Source organism: Lontra canadensis, unplaced genomic scaffold, assembly GCF_010015895.1.
Source record: "Lontra canadensis isolate GAN:19392208 unplaced genomic scaffold, GSC_riverotter_1.0 scaffold47, whole genome shotgun sequence".
NCBI lineage: Eukaryota > Metazoa > Chordata > Mammalia > Carnivora > Mustelidae > Lontra > Lontra canadensis.
Genome location: NW_022631041.1, coordinates 14,637,492 through 14,658,716, shown reverse-complemented (window position 1 = coordinate 14,658,716; position 21,225 = coordinate 14,637,492). Strand labels below are relative to the sequence as shown.

Sequence of the window (21,225 nt, the reverse complement as noted above, 5' to 3'; positions counted from 1 at the left end):
CAAAAGGACCAACTTGAAAAACATCTCAGATTGGGGGCAATATGAGCATAAAAAATAGTAATAATGGCAATAGGTTGAAGCATATCACATATATAAAAATCCATGAGTTCCTAAAGATATTACAAAAAGAAAGTCATTGACCACCTCTGGAGTTTGCTAGGATGTCAATTCATTATTTTGGAAATGAATAAAGAAAAAAGCCAAGCGTTAAAATTAACTACTTGATGACATTATTTAATACATATTTGCAGCTTCTGCATGGCCAAAGTGGACTTAGCCATGTTTGTGGTGTGAACTTTTGCCTTTAATAGGATTATGAAAGTAAGCTTGCCCAATTTTGCTTTTCCTCTAATTTCTTAGGAATGAAATAATTCAGTATGGTCTTTTGTATTTTACTTCCTTCATGTGGCATCTTGTTTTTGGCATTTGTTCATGCAGGGATATTTTGTTCTGTTTTATTTCTGAGTATTATTCTATTGCACATGGTTACCACAGTTTACTTACCCATTCACTAGTGCTTTTCCTGTACCTGCTGAAATGATCATTTTGGTTTTTTACTTTATTTTATTAATATAGTGAATTACATTGGTTGGTTTTCAGATGTTAAACCAACTCTGAATTCCTAGGATAAACCTCACTGGTCATGATGTCTTATCCTTTTAAATGTTGTTGGGTTTGATTTACTAAAATTTTGTTCAAGATTTTTGTGTCTATGTTTATAAGGGATATTGGTCCATGGCTCTCTTTTCTTTTAAGATCTTATACTGGTTTGTCATCAGGGTAAAACTGATCCAATAAATTCAGAAGTGTCTCTGCAATGTCAGTTTAATGCCCTGAAGAACTTTGAGAAACATTAAATTATGTATATTTTAAATATATTTATTTAAATATATGAAATATATGTTTCAAATATAAAATAATCTGTTCTGACCTTGTTCATTCTTTTTCTAATTTCCATAACAAACATATCCTATTCATCTTTAAGCCTAGTTTGAAGTTGGCTGAATTAGCGAGTGATTTGTAATCACAGATTTTAGGAAACTAAAACTATGTAACTTTAGAGATTATTGTCACTAGATATCTAGGAAGGGAAGTCGAGACTCTGAAATTGCCACACTCTCCCAGAACAGGTTATCTTCTCACTCTTACAGGTCTCCATCACCTAACATTCATTACAAGCCTTTACGGGGTAGGAAACTTATCAAGTGCCTTGATGTGTCCAAACTTACTCTTTTTCCTGACTATAAAGGCCCACACTGTTCCTACTGACAGGATCCAAATAGGGAGCAGCAAAACAATGAAACTCCAGGACCGTGGGGCTTGGGGGTTACTAGTTGAACTGGGCATGCTCAGTCACCAGGCAGATTTTTTTCGGCTAAGTGGAAACTACAACAGCGCTTACCGTGTGCACTGAGGTGGGCGTGCCCTCGTGGAATTTAGAATGTTGCCGCAGCCAATGGGGCCTCGCGGCCGGCTGTCGGGGCTCCTCATTGGAGGAGCGGGGAGGCGAGCGAGTAGAGGGCCCCCGGAGGGAGCCGCGGAGGTGCAGGTCGGAGAGGCCGGGCTACGCCGTGCCCTGCGCTTGAGCAGCTGCAGCGGCGGCATCCAGCGGCGGTGTCTGCAGTTCCAGCCCGTTGCTTTACTTTTTAGCTGCACGAACGTAGTCATGCCGAAGAGAAAGGTAAGTCTTACGGAGAAAGATTTCAAAGGCCTTCAAATTGTGCTTCCAGCAGATCTTGTCATTGCGGTGGGTTGCGCGGAATGCGCTCGGTAGTAACTCGGGTTAGCGAATCTCTTCCCTTGTCCACGCTTGTTGTCAGATGCCTGTTGCGGACATTCCTCCTTCCCTCTCTCCCTCCCTCCGCCCTCATCGATTTCTGACTGTTACTTTCTCTCCAGCGACGCTGCTTCCCTTCTTTTTGAACTCGTGCTAGCTGGAATGGTTTCCACCTCGAACAACGAGAAGCAAAAAGCTTTCCATTACCCCTTCCAGGAGGGGAGTTTCCTCTTTGAAACTGCCGGGTTGTGATTAGTGTGGAGGGAAAGCCGTGATGGGGGGGAGGGGAGGGAAACAAGTCCATGCATAAGGAGATCGGAAAAAAAAATAAATAAGTCGGGCAGATGTTGGGGTTGTTCCCAGGTGGGCCTAGCCCACGGCTGGGCGCGCCGCGTTGGCTCTGAGGCCAAGGGAAGGGAAAGCCATGTTTAAAATAGCACTCACCCCCCTGCTCGCCTCTGCTGCAGACCCGTATGTACCAACTCCCGTGTCAATCAGGGCTGGGGACTGCGCAGGCGGGGCCGGGCGGCCGGGACCTGCCGGCAGTTCGCGGCGGGAGCGGAGGAGTTAGCCACGCGCAGGACGGGACAGCGCCGGGGGCGCCCGCCGGGTCTGCTAGGGACCGGGGCCGCCAGCGGCCGGGGCCACCCGCTCCCCTCTGGCGACCCAAGCCCACACTCAGCCGGGAAAGGCGGGGTGCGTGTTCCCCGGCGCCCCTCGGTACTCACAGGGAACTGGGGACCATTTCGTCTCAGCTGCAGCTCCTTGAGGTCTATTACGTCCCCTTCCGCGCGGGCCCGGGACACGAAGTATCTCGCACCTCCACGCACGTTTCGCTCGGAGTCGCCTCGACTGACTGACTGGTCATTGTCCCGGGGAGGGAAGGGACGGCTTTCCTCCACCCTGAGAAATCCGGTGTGTGGCAGCTGTAACCTAAGAAAATGTTTTGCACCCTTCCATTGCCTGCCAGCAGGGTAAACCAGCCAGTGTCTTAAATTTGAGGCAAAAATTACAAATGTTATCCTGATTTATCAGTTAAAGACTGTGGCCTGATTTGTGTCAGTGAATGCATTATTTTAAAATATCGGAGTATTAAAAATACAGAAGCTTTTGCTTCCTTATCTGCCATTACCAAGAATTTGATGGGAACTTGTCTCCTCTACTTTTAAAAAAATACAACAAAAGTTTGTTTGCTTTTTGGTCTTAAAATTTATTGTTCACATACTATGTGCTTCATACTGTAGGAAGAGTTTGACTTGTATTCTTTCTTTTACTGCTCAGAACACCTTGAGAGGTGTTAACGCCATTGAACTAGGGGTTAAAGACCTGTTTCCCAACGTTTCACTGACCAATAGCTAGTACCAAAGATTTAGTGGTGGGTGGGTCAAGATGAATTTAGGAAATGCAAAGAGATTAGGAACCTGAGAAGTTGGGTGGCATATAAAGAGTACTAATACTTGAGGTTCACTATTTAGATTTGTTTATGAAGATGTTGCTTTCCAGGCCTGTTTTACTAGAACTAGGGTATTTAAAATGATACCACCATTTTCAAAATTGAACTGAGGTTTAATGACCAGGGTGGGAATTCTAGCAGAGTTAAAAGAACCAATCATCAGGAGATGAGTTATAGAGTGAATTCGTGCCATCCCTTTTCCTGAGAATTATTAACAAGTTTAAATGAACAGTAAGGTAGATGTGCACAAACCCATTATCACAATAGACTCTGATGTGCTGGAGTCCTTGTTTTTTAAGGGCCAGAATTGGTGAAACCATTACTCTTACTTGATCTCATTGTTCACCTCTCTTAAGGAAACAGAAGGGAAGAAAAGGACAGTATTGGCTTTTGGTTTTATTTTTCCGGAAGGCCCTGGAGTCCCTGTGAAGAATCTCGCCAAGCATCCTGGGATTGGGGCAAATTTGTGGACAAGGGCCTGAATGTCATCCTGACGGACATCAGCATGTTCTTTGGAGATGGAAAACCTGTCCTTGATTAATAGGAAGGCTTTTCGTTTATTCCTGGAGCCCAAAGTTGATACCTGGACAGAAGCAGCCACAAATTTAACATAGTTACCATGGCCATGCCATCTATCAGTCACACCTTAGAGCTGCCATATGGAATCCTGGAGGTCACTGGAGCTTACACTGGAAACCACTATCATTAGGTAAAGCCTAGCTAGATACGAAGAAAAGAACTGAAGACAATCTGTGCCTAGCATTTCAAGAGCTGTAAAGCTGGGGCACCTTCTAAAGCGTTTACATATTGCTCCACATTCTTTTTCTTGACTAAAGGACTGCCTGTTCTACATTAAAATAAATTTTTAAAAGTGCCCCCTCAATACTTTTTTGCCATCTTGGCCCCTTTTTCTCAACTTTTTCCAGAAATCAAGAAAAGTTGTTTGATGAACACCTGTTTAGGCTGTTCTGCAGAGTAAAATCTGGAATCCTAGCACTGCTTTAATGTCATGGGGATACATAGTTCACTCTCGTGGAACTTATATTTACATAATTCATTGAAGGTGATAAGAGTAACAGGCACAAAGCACTTGAGTAACATTAAGACTGTGTGTGTGTGTGTGTGTGTGTGTATTCATTCCAGAATATGCTGTTCAGGTGTAGATTGTAAACACTGTAGGAATGATAGAGAAAGAAGGTCAAATTTGGGCTGATCTTGCAAGTGTAGGTAGGCGTCAAATATATACAGAGAAAAACAGAGTCATTTTCTGTAATCAGGCGTTTGAATGCCTCTTCTGATTGTATATTAATATATGCAGGGCTTGGTTATACAACTTAAAGGCCATAATATCCACATTAATGTAAAATGTTCTTTTATTTTTTTAATCATATATTTATTTTGTCTGTATCTTTATTATGATAGTTACAGTTATATTAAACCAAATGGTTTTTTTATAACTGTGGTAAATATTTTTTGAAGCAGTATGCACTCAACAGTAGAGAATTCTCTAGGTAGCATTAGATCTCTGAGTTTGCTAAATTTGAAAAAAGTTCAACTTCCAGTATTTATTACCTAATGGGTGATGGGTCACCCACCACTTTTTAGTAGTGAGTGGAATAGCAGGGAAAATGATAATATGCATGAATGCATGTGGTGGTGAGATCATGAGTGACTGAGTTCTAGACTGTTCTGGTCAGAAAGCCATGAATGCCTGCTGTAATCACGTTATTATGTGATGATATGATGTTCTACAAAGAGGAATCAGCCAGTGAGGCCTAGAGTCATGGTCCTGGTATGATTAGCAACAGCAAACACATTTTCACATCCTATTTTTTATTTTTCCAGTACCTCATCACTGAAATTATTGGAAATGTCTTGTGTATCACATCAGAAATATTCTAATGAGGCAATTTTCCATAAATTTAGGATGTAAACATTAGTGTCTCTTCACACACAAAGGCCTAAGAAAGAAAGTCTGTCTCTAGCTTTGAAATTTGAAATGAGGTTTTATCTCTTTTCTTAAAGTGGAGAGTCCTAGTAGTGCTGGGCTTGGCACAAGAGATGCTTAACTAACAATATTCAAGGTTTCTGATTAATGTTTCAAAAAGGTATCACATGTCATAATACCAGAGACAGACTCTGTAAATTAAAATACAGATGGATGTGACTGCATGAAAATGAATATTTCAGTATGACAAAAACCCATTGTTAACAAAATCTAAAAACTTAGGAAAAACTGGGAAAAAGTATTTGTACCACATATCACTGAACAAATTTGCTATTTTTAAAAAGATAAAAGTGTCACATGTCCTTATGAAAAGGTGTATATCCTTATAAGAAAACAGCAGACTCAAATAGATGAAATGTTCAGTTTTGCTAGACAACAAAGAGATGTATATTATTAAGAATAAGGAGATGTGATTTTTTTAAAGCCAATCTGGTAAAAAAAAGATTGGAAGTGTCACTGCCAAGAGGTCAACGATACACTCTAGCAACAATCAAGCAGTGTGGACGGGAGTATAATTTCCCTTAAAAAAAGAAAAAAAGGCCTTATTTAAGGTATGATCTACTTAACATAATGTCCATTCATCTATTCAAAGTATGCTAATCAGTAATTTTAAGTAAATTTATAAAGTTGTATAACATTACCATAATCCAGTTTTGAACCATTTCCATCACTCTGAAAAGGTTTCTCGACTTGTTTGCATCTAGTTTCTGCTCCCACCCCAGGTCCAGACAACCACTAACCTACTGATTCTATAGATTTGCCTTTTCTAGAAATTTTATATAAAAGGAATCAAACAACATGCAGCCTTTTGTGTCTGGTTTCTTTCAGTGTAACGTTGCTGAGGTCCATACATGTTGTAGCATGAATCAGTACTTCCTTCTTTTCTGTTGCCTAAAGATATTCCATTTTTTATTCTTTCACAAATGGAAGGACATTTGGATTGTTCCAGTTTTCAGTTATTATGAATAATGATGCCATGAATGTTGATGTGTAAATCTTTGATGGGCATATTTTCATTTATCCTGGGAAGTTTCCTAACTATAGAGCTGGTGGGTGGTAAGAAAGTCTATTTTTAACATTTTAAGAAACTTTCAAATTATTTTCCAAAGTGATTGTACATACTGTCAGTGGATGAGGGTTCCAGTGTCTCTATATCCTGATATTGTCACTTTTTATGCTTATAGCCATTCTGATTAATTTAATTTACATTTCCATAATAACTAATGACAATGAGCATCTTTTCATGCGCTTACTAGCATGATGTTTTCTCTTAGGTAAAATGTCTATTCAGATATTTTGCCCACTCTTTTTTTTTTTTTTTTAAAGATTTTATTTATTTATTTGACAGAGAGACACAGCGAGAGCGGGAACACAAGCAGGGGGAGTGGGAGGAGAAGCAGGGTTCCCGCAGAGCAGGGAGCCTGACGTGGGACTCGATCCCAAGACTTTGGGATCATGACCTGAGCCGAAGGCAGACTCTTAATGACTGAGCCACGCAGACGCACCTTGCCCACTCTTAATTGGGTTGTTTGTCTTACTGAGTTGTTAGAGTTCTTTAAATATTCTAAATACAAGTCCTTTATTAGCTGTATGGTTTGTAGATTCTTTCTCCCAGTCTGTGACTTTTAAAAATAATTTGTCTTAATGATGCCTTTTGATTTTGATAAAATCTACTTAGCATCACGTCTAATAAATCTTTGCCTAAACCACAGTTACAAATATTTTCTCCTAGAAGTTTTATAGTTTTCACTCATATTTAGTTCTGTGGTCCACTTGGAGTTAATATTTTATCTAGTGTGAGATAAAGGTTTAAATTAGCTCTCTCTCCTTTGTTTTGGTTTGGTTTGGGTTTTGGTTTTGGTTTTTTGGTTGGTGTTTTTTGTTTTTTGTTTTTGTTTTTGTTTTTTGCATGTTGATAGCCAGTTTTCCCAACACCAATTGTTGAAAAGATCATCCCTTTCCCACTAAATTGCATATGTACCTTTGTGGAAAACCAATTCATCATAAATATAAAGATTTCTTTCTGGGTTCTCAGTTATTTTCCATTGTCTGTAAGTCTGCTCTTCTGTCATACCACATTATCATGATTATTATGGTTTTATAGTAAGATCTGAATTCTGCTAGTATCAGTCCTTTAGTTTGTTGTTCTTTTTCAGAATTGTTTTGTCTGTTACATTCTTTGCAGTGTAATAGACAAAATACCTGCAAAAACAAAATACCTGCAAAAAAAAAAAAAAAATACCTGCCATGATTTTAAAAGGGATTGAATTAAATCTATAAATCAATTTAGGATGAATAGCCTTCTTAACCATATTGAGGTTTCCAGTATGAATATGAAAGGGCCTAAACACATTTGCCATGCCATCCAATAAATGCTTGCTGAGTTTAATTGAGTTAATATTGATATGGTACCTATGTTGAGTAAAGGCTCCAGAATGACGGCTTTTACATTTTATTCATTGATTCACTTATTTCATGTTAAATAAACATTTATGGAGCATCACCTTTATGCAAAGTACCATCATGTTGGGAAAATAAGTGAATTGGGTTTTTTTCCAACCCTTTTTGAAGTAAGTAAATGCCCTCATTTGAAGGATCTTTTAGTCTGATAGGGAAGGTAATATACATATGTAAGTAATTATAATTCATGGCAAGAATTAATAATGAGCCACAAAAAAGGCTGAGAATTTAAAGGTTTGGCCAGACCACATGTCCACAGAAGAAACACTGACAAGAAGTTGTTTGGTTAAGAGGGTTGGAGGTTAAAGCTTTTTTTTTTTTTTTTTTTTAAATCTCAGGAGGATCGGTGCTAGTTTGTTATTAAAGGTGATCTGTCATGGGTCTTTTCTGTGAAGTCTTGCTTTCTTTGAAGTATAAGGAAGTTAAATTCAAGGTCTGTTAGCAGTTGAGATTACATTGTGTGCAGTAACTGCCCTCCCTCATTAGTAAGTGACTTCAGGGCCTTTATGCCTTTCTTGTAACCACTGTCTAGTATTATAAAGGTGGTTGTCTGACAAGCACCATGTTTCTAAATTAGCACACATTATTTGATTACTTAATACAGAATTAACTTCGTAATCTTCCTAATTTGACTTGACCATGAGATATTTGATTTTCAAGGAAAGAAAGTAGTAAGTTTAATTATTTCATATACTTGGTGAGAAGATAGCCTGGTATAGTTCGGACACGTACAGTTTACTAGCTGTATGATTTAGGGGGCATTGCTTAATTTCTTCCTAAACTTGGAAGTTCCTAATTCTCTCAGACTCTGTTTTCTTGTCTGTAAAAGAGGGAAGCAGATATATTCTACCTCATTGGGTTGTTGGGGGAGTTAAATGAGATGGTGAATGCAAAGTACTTAGCATAGCACCTGGCGTGTGTAAAACAGTCAAGGGGTGTTCATTATTGCAACGATGATATTTTCAGTTATTCAGAGAACTATCGTGAAATAGCAGGCTTCTGATAAGTACCATGCTTCCATTTTGTAGGAGGACAAACAGCACACACGGTGTATAGGGAGCCGGTAGAACTCACCCTGCATGTTTAATTAACTGCAGTTCTAGAAGGAGATGTTCAACAACCAGATAACAAATGCATGCAGTGTTTCTGAAGGAACATAGCTTTAATCTGGTGCATTTTTACATGGTTAGCTTTTCTCAAAGAAAAAATATGTTTAAAAATATTTCCATAGAACATTAAAATTCCCTTGGCAAATCAGTTATCGAGTGATCCTCTTTTCCTGTATTTTCTACCTAAAACACTGCTTATGTTTACACCAAAGTTAAATATATTCCACTTTCCTGCAGGGTACAATTTGGAAACGGTGACTGAAATAAACAGCATTTTAGCTGTCTGCTTTCACAGTACCTAGTATGTTGAAATATGATGTTAGTCTCCTGAGTAATTTAAAAATCAGTGTTGAAGATAACAAACCAAATCAAAATGGTGCATTCCTTTTTCACTGGCTGCATATTTTTTTGCCCATTTCACTGTGTTCTCAGAAGAGTTCAGTCACATCAATTGGTGTGATTTGGTTCAGTCGGTTCAGTTGGTGATATTGGTTCCTGGTCAAGGTATTTATCGAGTCCAGTATTATATCTGTGGACATATCCAGAAATGGGGCCATTTAGACATGCTGAAGGCAAATGCATATTTGGTCACACATAAAGTAAATGATACACATATTCAGAAGAGGGAAATAGGAAAAACGTTTTTAAATTTCAAAATTGGTTGCAAAATTTAATACTTTAACAGTAACAACATATAAATATATTTATTACTATTAAAATTGAAATAGCTGCGGTTTATTGAATGCCTGGCTGTACCAGACCTTAGCTGTTATATGCTTTATATTCATTAGGCATCTTATTTTAAACCAAAGTATGTGAAGCTGTTAGAGACAAACATATATGGGAAGTATTATCGTGTAATTTAATATTATTTCATGTTTCTCACAAGTTATATGAGGCTATTCTCATCTCACGGATACAATAATGACAGCCACAATAAATAACATTTAGATGGCTTCCTACAACTCAGGACCTGTTCTGAGCACTTTGCATTAATGAATGGAATCCTCCCAACGACCCACTAAGGTATACGTACTCTTCAAACTGCCATCTTACGGAAGGCCCCAGTGATAAGAAATGGCCCAGCTGGGACTCCAGTCCTGGCAGTCTGGCTCCAGAGCCTGTGTTTTTAACTGCCAAGCCCTACGGCCTCGCATGCACAAGAGAATATGAGGATTTAGTAAGATGAAGGAATTCCCCCCAGGTCACGCAGCTAGGAGGTAATAGACCCAGGAATTCTAAGCCAGCCTCTTTTACCCAAGAATTTTGCTCTTAACCATCACACCAACAATACTTCCATAAATGTTTATTTCTGAGAACCTCGTGTATTTTTACTTAAACTAAGATGCCAGGTGAATGAAACAAGGAAGAATCAAGAGTTACATAGATACGCGAGTGTTCATTTAAGTAAATGTTGTCTTTATTAAGACATAGGCTGATGCCATTTTTTCTAGGTTCCTGTCCAAGTTACCCAACAAGTCATCATTATCTGTGATCGTGCCCTCAGGTTGGTCTCAGGGTCTAGGCCTGTGCTTCTGGGAGAGGCACACTGCCATGAAGGCTTCTGGATATTTCAGTTAACTAATGGACCTTAGAGCCATATACAAGATAGGTATGTGAACGGTGTCCTCACCCAAGTATTGATATCTTTGAGTATCCAGACTCAGTGTTTCCTCTAATTACCATAAAGTGCTGGATTTACTATTTCCAAGATATATTGTCTTCACTAATTTATTCTATATAGAATAATAGGGATACACTCTTGTGATCAGAAACATGTAAGTACCTGGCATAGTATACAATATACTGAGAGATTGTAATGTAAATATTATGTTTTTTTTTTACTTAGGCATTGGATTTTAAAAATAAGCAGGTGCTTTTGTTTTTGGAACTCTTCAAATAAGAATAAAAGCTTTATAATTTAGAAAATCTTTTGGACCTATGACTGAATGGATTTTTATTTCAGGTTCTGGATTATCAAGATTAATGTGTAATTACAAAAGTTATTTTTAAGAGGTATGCTGTTAGGTGATATTATTTTAAAATTGTATTTTGATTATTATGACCCCATGCAAAGATAAATACCAAGTCTACCCTGAGAAGTGTTGAGTTTTGCTTTTGGGTTTTTTTTTTTTTTACTTTATTTTATTTTTTCAGTGTTCTGAGATTCATTGTTTATGCATGGAGAGGAGAAGGGTGTTGGGGGAAATTGGAGGGGAAGATGAACCATGAGAGACTGTGGACTTTGAAAAACAAACTGAGGGTTTTGGAGGGGAGGGGGCTGGGGGATTGAGTGAGCCTGGTGGTAGGTATTAAGGAGGGCACATATTGCATGAAGCACTAGGTGTTGAGTTTCTTATATATTTTTATTTTCTCTCTTTCTCTTTTCTTTTTGAGTATAAGCTGTATTTTTTTACAATACTGAACAGAATTAGTTAAATTCTACTTTGTGGGAAGTCATGAGTATTAAGCATGGTGTATGTGGAAGATAAAACATACCAAAGATTTGAGGTGATCAAAATGTGAAGCCTTGAAGGCTCCTTCTGAAGTTCTACATGTGTTCCATATAATACATTTTTTAAAACTATATTCTTTCTACTTCTCATTGCTTTCCTTTACCTCTCCTCTTCATTACAATTTTTAATTTTATTATACCCCTTTTGGTAGTCACATGCAATCACATCAGACCTAGCTGATTATCAGTTTTGCAAAAATATAAGGAACATCATAACTGTATTTACCATTTGCTAGAAATTAATTTATATCTGGGCAGATAGGAAAACAAAGTAACCATCTGGAAAGATCCCCAGGTGTAAAAGTTGGAAAACTTGGATCCAGTGTGGACTCCACCACTCTTTACCAGGGCAAAGTCACCTGACCTCTTTGAACTTCTATTCTTTGTCTGTAGAATGGGATTGTTAGAGTCACCCATGTATATTCCCATGTTATCGAGAGGACCAAGTACAACACAATGTACAAGTCTCTGGAAAAAGTCAAGGGCTAATAAAAACTAATAGAAAAGATTTGGTATTTTGTCTTTAGTCTGAATAGTGAGATAAAGATACTTTTGTCTGTGTATGTGACCATTCAGAAATCCGAAATGGTACATTTGTGTGCATCTCAACATACAGTATTTTTAATGAGAAATTGTTTATTATTGTTCATGGGTAATTATTTAATGACTCAGCAATGAAGGGCATAGGAAACATTCCACTACATGTTATGTGCTTTTCGGTAAGATCTACAGATTAAAATATTTCCCAATCCGGAAATCTTTCGCTCTTGTAGCATTCTAGATCTGCACCCAATTTTGAAATTCAGAAAACTGACACAAACCACTCTGAGAGGTGTAGTGCTAAGGAGAATGAACTCTGAGCCAGCCTACCTGGGTCTGAATTCCAGGTCTCAATTTACCAGCAAGAATACCAGCTAGGTAATCTTGAGCAAGTTACTTAACCTCTCTAGTCTCAATTCCTCATTTATAAAACTTCACAAGATTGTGGTGAAGGTTAAAACATTTAGATCATTGCCCATCACATAAGTGCAAGATACATTATTTCTTCTTCTTCTTCATTGTCCTTTGTTTTATCCTTTTCCCAGACCCCAATACCTAGAGCCGTCCCTGTAATATACACAGGGACACTTCTGCAGTGTGATTAATAAGGACGTGAGCAGCTAAGTAAGTCAAGAAGATGAGATCTTCAGGCCCATCATCCTTCATTTGTACTCATGAAGAAACTCGGGCAGAGGGAAGTGAGATATGAGCCAGACTGGAATTCAGGCTTTTGATTTCAGCCAGGTGCTTTCCCATCTGTACAAAATCTCTCACGTGAAAAACGTAAGTCAGGTGGAAGAGGTGATTTAGACCAAAGAGATGTGTGAAATGTTTAAGGTTGTTTATTTCATATTAAAGATATACTTCTGTTATACATTATATATACCTATGCTAATAAAATATAACCCAACATCCTAGAACACGGCTTTTTTTTTCCCTTGTTATCTTTTATACCTGAATCCCCTGAAAGTGTTTCTCAGAAAAGAGGTAGTTGCTATTGATTTTGGGTCATCCAATCTTTTACAGACAAGTTTTTAACTCAACTGCTTTTATTTCTAACAACAAAATAATATTTGGGGAAGACATACTAGTCTGATGTGACCTCAATAAATGAATTTGGGTTTATAAAAGGTGATGAAATTAATAGACATAAGCAAGGAAGGAGGTAGCTGAGACATTTAACATTAGTTTGAGTAATAACTCTCTTAATGTGATCTCTCATTATAAGTATTGGGTTTTTAAAGATTATTGTAAAAGTTATGCAGTATTGGAGGATCCCAAACATAGATCTACAGAATGAATGAAAAACAACCATACCAATGTTAAATAACGATTCTTTTGGCTTAAATAAAAATTTTAATGTCTGTTTCATGTATCATAGGAATATTTGAATTTAAGAGTACTACCTATTATTTGGAAAACCTTGAGAATTTCATTGGCAGTGCCCCCATTTGAGGGGGAAATTAACATTATTTTAATCAAATAGTTGAGTTATATATTCATTTTAGCAGTAGAGCAACAGAGTTCGTCATATGCACATTTCTCTGTGTGGGTTATTTGGATCTTTCCTCTGAGAATTTCCTCTGCTAACCAGCTCACTCTTAGACTGCTTTTCTTCAGTCTTGGGTTTGTAACAGAAAATGTAAATTAATTTTTAACGAAATTCTAGATAATAATAAAGAGGCTTAAAAAAAATTGGCCAGCAAGTTAGGGAAGAATCACCTCAAAGTAGGTTAAAAGAAATAATTATTGGTTTAATTGCATTGATTTATCTGCTCCCAGCTTTCCCACATTAGCATGGACAGCCCAGGAGTTGAGACCGGTTTTGTTCTATGGCTGCTAGAAAATGGTTACTTGAATTTCATACAGACTCTAGGCTCTTAAGTAATTCACTTAATTTATAAAGCAATATCCCTTGTCACTGTCAATCTTAGAAGAAAATCTCTAAGGGCCTACACTTACCAACAAAGAATTTTTGGAACTTTAATATAAGGCCCTGCACGGGTTGCTGAGAATCCTGAGCCTTCCCCCTTTCTTGTCTTGTATGGCTCAGAATGATGGCACAAGCCTGGTACTAGCCTTACACGTGCCAGCCATAGGCCACACCGTCAGTATCTGTCTGCTCAGTTAAACCCACAGGCGCATGCCATTTGAACTGTCCCCAGGTAACTGCTGAGGGGTGTAAGGATTTTCCTGTCTTCTCTGGTATCTTCTTGAGTTTGGAGGGAGTTACCACTATCCCGTGGTAACTGCTGTTTTCGAAGAGAAAGAAGCTCGGCAATGGGGTAAAATTTTACCTGTTGATTCCTTCTGGATCATCTGTGGAACAAAAATTTCAAGTTTCTTCCTCCTAAGGACTGCCAGTTTTGTTTAATCTTCAGGAGAATGCGGTTGTGTCCCCTTAGGGCATTTTCGCATCCTCCTGTGCAGGGCTCAGGCATGTCTGTGTAGGGAAAGAATGGGGATGGGACCGTTGGTCCACTGCTGAAGGAATCCATCCTCCCCATCAGCTCTCCTCCTACGCTAGCCCAAGGAGCATTCTCATCCATGGGGTTGTGCTCTTGGCTTACCGTCTTGCTCGCTCCAGTGTCTTCCTATGAACCCAGCTTGAAGCAATTATGAATACATGTCTTAAACAGAAAAGAAAGAGGCAGTATATAAACCAGATTTATAAGTCATTTAAGAAGTGCAGAAAATGCTGTGGATAAGCCTAGTCATGGAATTTGTGTTAGGGCACTGTTAAACCAGACTGAATGGAACAAATTTTCTTCTAGTCTTTTTTTCCCTCAATATTGCTAATATTTTTATTTGGAAAAAAGATAAATACAGAAAAATCCAGAAAATAATATATTCATTTACCTGCCTCTCAAAATTCACAAATTTTAATGTTATCATTTTGCTTCAGATATTTTTGAAATAAAGTAAAATGTTACAGATAAAGTTTATGTTTCCTTAGAAATATCCCCTTGGTTCCCTTCCTTTATCATCCTCCTTAGAGGTAACCATTATCATGAATTTGTTGTGTATCCTTCCAGTCTATGATTTTATACTTTTTTGATATATGTGTCATATATAAATCCTTAATATTGATTTGTGCATGTTTTAAAATTTGTAAAAGTGGAATCATATACAAACATTATTCCGTTTTTCTCTTTCTGTCACTTGACATTATAATGGATGAGTGTAATTTGTTTAGGTATATTGTGATTGTTAATGTATTTGGACTTTTTTCTAAGGACTTATTTTGTGGTTTTTATTTATTATTTGTTCTTTTCTTTCCTTACTTTTTTTTGTTAAATTTTGCTTTATTCCACTCCCCCTGATTTGGAAGTTTATAGATCCTGTTCCTTATGTTAAAAAATTTAAGGGCTATCTTTAAAATTTATTTTAACAAAGTCTAAAATGATTCTATGTCTGTATCATCCTCCAGAACAAAACCAGGATTCTAGCATGCTGTAACTTCTCATCTATTCATTCTGCTCTCATTTTTTGTGGTTATTATGGTCTAGAATAATGCTGTCCAGTATGCTAGCCACTAGCTACATGAGGCAGTTAAGTACTCTTTAAAAAAGAGAATGAGCTGAATTTTTTAAATTTCAATTTTAATTGATTTAAATTAAAAAACCTATATTAGATTAAGTTATTGAAAAAATTTAAATATGTTTGGAACAACCTGGATATGTGAAACTACTATAAATTTTATGAACTCTTAGAGATCAGGTAGTCTGGTGAAAACCTAGCATTTGAGTGGAGATGTACTTATGTAAAGTGTAAAGTACATGCTGTATTTTGAAGATTTAATATCAGAAAGCTTTGTAAAATAATACTTCATTAATAATGTGTAAATTGATAGCACATTGAAATGATACAATTTTAGATAGATTCAGTTAAATAAAATATTAAAATTAATTCCATCTATTTCTTCTTTTTTAATGTGGCTGTTAGAAAAGCTGGAATTATATGCTCTATTTCTATAGGACAGCACTGGTCTAGGATTTCTGTTGAAACTCTTAAACACAAAAAAATAGGTGTTATTATCTACAAGTAATCGTTAACTAGATTTACCAGTATTTCATACATTACTTCATATATACTTTGCTTCTATCTGAATTCATTTTTCTAATTGCTAAATTTGATCCATTAGTAACAGGTCCTTATTAAAAGGAAGGTTCTGTTGATAGTTAACTCTCTTAAGTATTTGTATTCTGAGATATTTGTATTTTTCCTTCATTCTTAAATGATAGCTGGTTCTAGGTTGACAGTTATCCTCAACTACTTGAACATTACTCCATATTTCTTGCATTTGTAGTTGCTGGTGAGAAGTAATTCTTTGTAGATAATCCATCTTTTAATTGATAATTTCTAAGATTTTTTTCTCACTTTACTGTAGTTTTACTACATCATGTTTCATTGTATTTATTTGTCTTGTTTCCAGTTTGTTCCTTGGCGTAAGCTTTTGATCTGGAGACTCATGACTTCAGTTTGGGAAAATTCTCAGCCAACCTGTCTTTGCCTTCCTACTAGTACGTCTGTTCCTGACTTCTGAAATGTCTGTTAGGTGTATGTGGAGTTTCTCAGTTAACCACCGTGTCTGCTAACCTCTCTTGCGTAGTGTTCATGCCTTTGTTGCTCTCTGTTGCGCTCTGAGCTAATTCCTCCTCAGTCTATGACAATTTATTATTTCTTCTGTCCCTGGTCTAGAGCTTATGTTTTGAGAGTTTTTTTTTTTCTTTTTTATTTCAGTGAGCCTACTTTTACTTTCAGAATTTGTGATTCAAAAAAATTCAGCTACCTGTTGATTTTTGCCAAAGTTCAGGCCTTCTTGGCTAATTCTTTGTACCCATCTGGTCACCAGGTGTTCAGTGATCCACCTTCCTGATGACTTGCCCTCAGATCAGCTCTCAATGGTCTTCTAAACTTCTAGAATCCCATCTGACCACCATGTATGTCTGCCATTCCCTTCCTGGCTCCCAATTCACTACTTTGTACTCAGGTGCTGAAGTAGCCTCAGATAGGTGAATGAGACCTTTTTGTTTGGCTGTGGTTCTCTACCCTCTTGACCATTCTGGATTCGAACCAGATTACCACAAACCTGCTCTATCCTGGGAAGTGAGATGAGAACCTTTCTGCCTTGGAATTCCTCAGACTCACCTCATCTTTCCCATTAGCCCACTAGAAAGTTGAAGTACATCTGAGATCATCACTATACATCCCGCAATCCCCTTTTCCCCCTTTGTCTTTATTCCTCACAATCTCTTGGAACAAAACCTTTGGGCTTCTGTTTTAATCCCTTCATACCATACCCTCCTTCCTGTCCCCAGACTCATGGCTAAGTGTTAAAGGTAGGTACCACACTGATCCCAGGGTAAAGATCATCTGGCTTGTTTCTGACTAAATTGTAATGCGCTTGTTAACAGAAGGCCCTTGAGGAGAGATTGCCGAAGAAACCAGCTTTGCCTTGAGTTGTAGTTCTTCAGATTTCCAGTCTTATATTCATTCATCTGAAGCCATTAACATTTTCACTTATACCTGTTTTTTTTTGTGTGTGTGGCGTCTTTCTGGGTTTCTTTTTTTTTCTTTTTCTTTTTTTTTTTTTCCCAGTTATTTGCATCTGACTTAGGTCAGTGTTTAGAAAGTAATCTCCCAGTCATATTGCTCTCACTAATGTACTTCAGAGAAAAATACTGAAAAGTATGTCATTAACATCCATTTTTAACTTTTTTAACATCAGTTAACATCAGAATAACTGTGTGCTACTTCTTTAAATGCCTGCCAGTTACAGGTGGCCTAACAGGTGTGAAGCGAGCCCAGCACGTCTTTTTTTTTTTTTTTTAACTTTTATTTATTTTTTTAATTTCAGTGTTCCAGAATGCAGTGTTTATGCACCACACCCAGTGCTTCATGTAATACGTGCCCTCCATAATACCCACCACCAGGCTTACCCAACCTCCCACCCCTTTGCCCCTCCAGAACCCTCAGATTGTTTTTCAGAGTCCACAGTCTCTTGTGGTTCATCTCCCCCTCCAATCAACAGAGGGTCTCATTTGTGGCCAGAAGGGTCGAGTTTGTAGCATGGAATAGAGCAAAGCCAAATGGTCCATGTACAGACTGTCTTCATATGCTCGCACTTTGTAAGATTTTACTGTCTCCAACTTGGCCGGCTGATATAGCAAGATCTGTGAATTAGAAATTCCTGTGCAAGAGAGTGGGGAACAGAAAAGAGAAGCTCTGTTTCACTTCATGATAAAGAAGGTTTCAGGGAAGAGGGGAAAATGGTTCATTTGGGAAATAAAAACTCCATGAGAAGCGCCTGGGTGTTGCAGTCGGTTAAGCGTCTGACTCTTGGTTTTGGCTCAGGTCCTGATCTTGGGGTCCTGAGATTGAGTCTGGCAAAGGCAACAGGCTTCCCACTCAGCGGGGGGTCTGCTTCTCCCTCTCCCTCTGTCCGTTCCCCCGCTCATGTTCCTTAGCTCTCTCTCTGTCTCTCAAATCTTGAAAGAAAGAGAGAGAGAGAAAAAGAAAGAAAGGAAGGAAGGAAGGGAGGGAGGGAGGCAAGGTAGGAGGGACGGAAGACTCCTAGGAGGGAGGGAGGACTCCAAGGAAGAAAGAGCTCACTCCATGCACATGCATGCAAGGTTCCAGAGAGAGGTAAACTGACGGACTGTGGGTACCAGGCAGCCCTCAGGGAAAATTAAAGGTTTACTAGATTGTCTGCCTTGAAAAAAAGCTTTTGATTTTCTAAACGACTTTATCTACTTCTGATCTATGTTTTACATGTTATTTTATAATCTCAGTTTTTTGAATTTAGCATTATTTTATGTGGACTTTCTATGTATTCACACAGCCTAACTATTTTTAATCCCATTGAATTAATAATTACATAGCTTACTTAAATATTTCTCTTTATTTACTGATCATGTGAGTTGTTTCCAGTTATTCCATATTAGAAACAGCATAACTAAGACTGTAATTTTACAGCCTTTCTTTGAGTCCTGGTTCCAAAACTGGGATTACTGGATCATTATGTAAGATTAGTCCTGTGTGTCTTTCTCAGATTGCCAGTTTGTTCTTTGAAAATATCATATTAATTTACAGTGTCACCACGGCCCACCAGACAGTGGGTTTTATGATCTTTAAAATTTTTTCCTCATTTTAATAGATGAGGCATTACCACATAGCTGTTTCATTTTGCTCAAGCCAAACATTATGCTAAATGTCAGTTTGCTCTTTGTATGTTTTCTCTTGGAAACTCTATTCATATTTTCTGCCCACCTGTGTCATAGAGATTGAATATTCACCTTCCACCTTTATATGTTTTAAAGTATGTGAAATAGTTCAATTTTCTAATTAGTTTCATCATTTTCATCTTACCTACTGCCTTTAGCCAATAAAAATATATTGGGATCTGCAACATGTCGCTTAAATCCAAGAATATTTTCCCCACAGTTGTATGCACAGTTGTACGCACATAAAGGAGTCAGGTGTGAGCTGTCACCAGTGTGGGCAGGTGCTGCCCAGGGGCGGGTCAAAATCAGGAAGCAAGTCAGCTGGGGTGGCAGGGCATTGGGCTGTCCTCCCAAGGCTGGGAGTTCGGTAGAGATGCTGGAATTGATGATGGAAGAATAATAATCAAGACACATTTGTCAAGTCCTTTCAAGAAGTGGACTAGAAATCAAAGCGAGGCGAATATGGAACAAAAATATGCTTTTGTGCTCAGGCCGAGCTTTCTTAGCAGCCTCATCTTAGAGAAACAAAGCTACTGGAACGTGTGGTGGATTCCTGGCACCACTGCCTCTGGCCGCTGGGTCCCTATTCTTTAGTGATGGAATCATCAAAAATCAATGCAAATGGCTTAGGGTGAGTGCACATTAAAAACAGGGGTTCCTATCAGTTCTTGCACCACTCCGGTGTTAAAATTAGAGCAGTTATGCAGATAAATGCTGTGTGTGTGTGTGTGTGTGTGTGTGTGTGTGTATAAAATGTCTCCTCTTACAAACTTACTTTTTCTCCACAAAATATCTGTTGACTTATGTGGTCCTGTGAATTGAAATAGCTATTTTTTTTTTTTCCAAATCTGCCTCAAATGTGTGCTTTCCCTTTTAAATACAATTCACTGAAATATTTTCTTTCTAGTCTCCGGAGAATACAGAGGGCAAGGATGGATCCAAAGTAACTAAACAGGAGGTAAGTGTATCCTTGACATCCTGTATTTATTTTAACTGGAATTTTTTAATATTGTTAGGATTGTCTATATCTGAATGCATACAATTCTGAGTAAGGTTGTTGAGACTACATAAGCCAGAGATAAAAGGGTCACTGTGGAGTGTCTCTTGGCCTAGGTAAATTTCAGTTGAATACACTGATGAGGCATTTTTCACTTACTGTGTTGTTTATGTTTCTACCTGTTGGTCGTGCTGTTAGAGTGGATACTGAGAATTCCTTCTGGGCAAAGAGCGAGATAATAGGTAAATTCATCAAGGAGAACAAAGTCTGCCTTTCACACCAAGAAAATGATACTGTTGATTTAATAAATTGTCTTCTCCAGTGAGTGAACTATAAATTTCTTTTTTTGGTTCTGAATATTGGCCTAAAAGGAGTCATCTCTAAAGTAAAAAACTGTGAAGGACGCACAAAATGTCAAAATATTAAAGTTCTTTTTTAATCAAGGAAATTCTTAAAGCTTAGGATAATTAATTAGGTAACAATTCAAAGAAGCTCTGTATTAAAGTACAGAAACCTCCAAAAAGCTAAGAAATGGAGAGAGATGGTTGCATCCATGATATTATCATGAACTTCTAAAAGAAGATGGATGAAAAAGTGGCAGATTAGATGCTGACTCTGATGACAGCCATTCACTTTTGCACGGAGCTTTATAGTGTGTAGAAAAACTGCAGCTCTTACCCTTGAGCTTATAAACTAAAAGGGGTCATGTGAGAGACAAACCATATCTGGTTAGATTCTTTGATTGGGTGATTCATACTGTGGTTTAATAATTCAGAGGAGTTTGTCATGATAGCCGAACCCCTCCACAAAGTTTGTACAAGGAAATGTGTTCTGCCAAATGGAAAATCTTGAACAGAATCTATAATTAATTTAAAAGCAAAACAGGGGCGCTTGGATGGCTCAGTCCTTAAGCATCTGCTTTCGGCTCAGGTCATGATCCCAGGGTCCTGGGATCAAGCCCCACATCAGGCTCCCTGCTGCACAGGAAGCCTGTTTCTCCCTCTCCCACTCCCTCTGCTTGTGTTCCCCCTCTTGCTGTCTCTTTCTCTCTGTCAAATAAATCAATAAAATCTTTAAAAAAAATTGAAACAAAACAAACAAATCTGCCTGTGGCCAAGGCCCCACCATCCATTTACCCAG

At 38.0% G+C, this 21,225-nt stretch overlaps 1 protein-coding gene across 4 annotated transcripts in view; it reads left to right on the top strand.

Moving 5' to 3' along the window:
- The first annotated feature begins 1,426 nt into the window (after positions 1-1,426).
- HMGN3 (high mobility group nucleosomal binding domain 3) overlaps positions 1,427-21,225 on the top strand; it is a 30,567-nt gene continuing 10,768 nt past the window's right edge. For all 4 annotated transcript variants that reach the window (XM_032873208.1, XM_032873207.1, XM_032873205.1 and 1 more), the window contains exons 1-2: positions 1,427-1,681; positions 19,996-20,046. In XM_032873208.1, the coding sequence (XP_032729099.1) occupies positions 1,442-1,681; positions 19,996-20,046 (291 nt within the window). In that variant the 5' untranslated portion in view covers positions 1,427-1,441. The remainder of the gene's footprint in view (positions 1,682-19,995; positions 20,047-21,225) is intronic.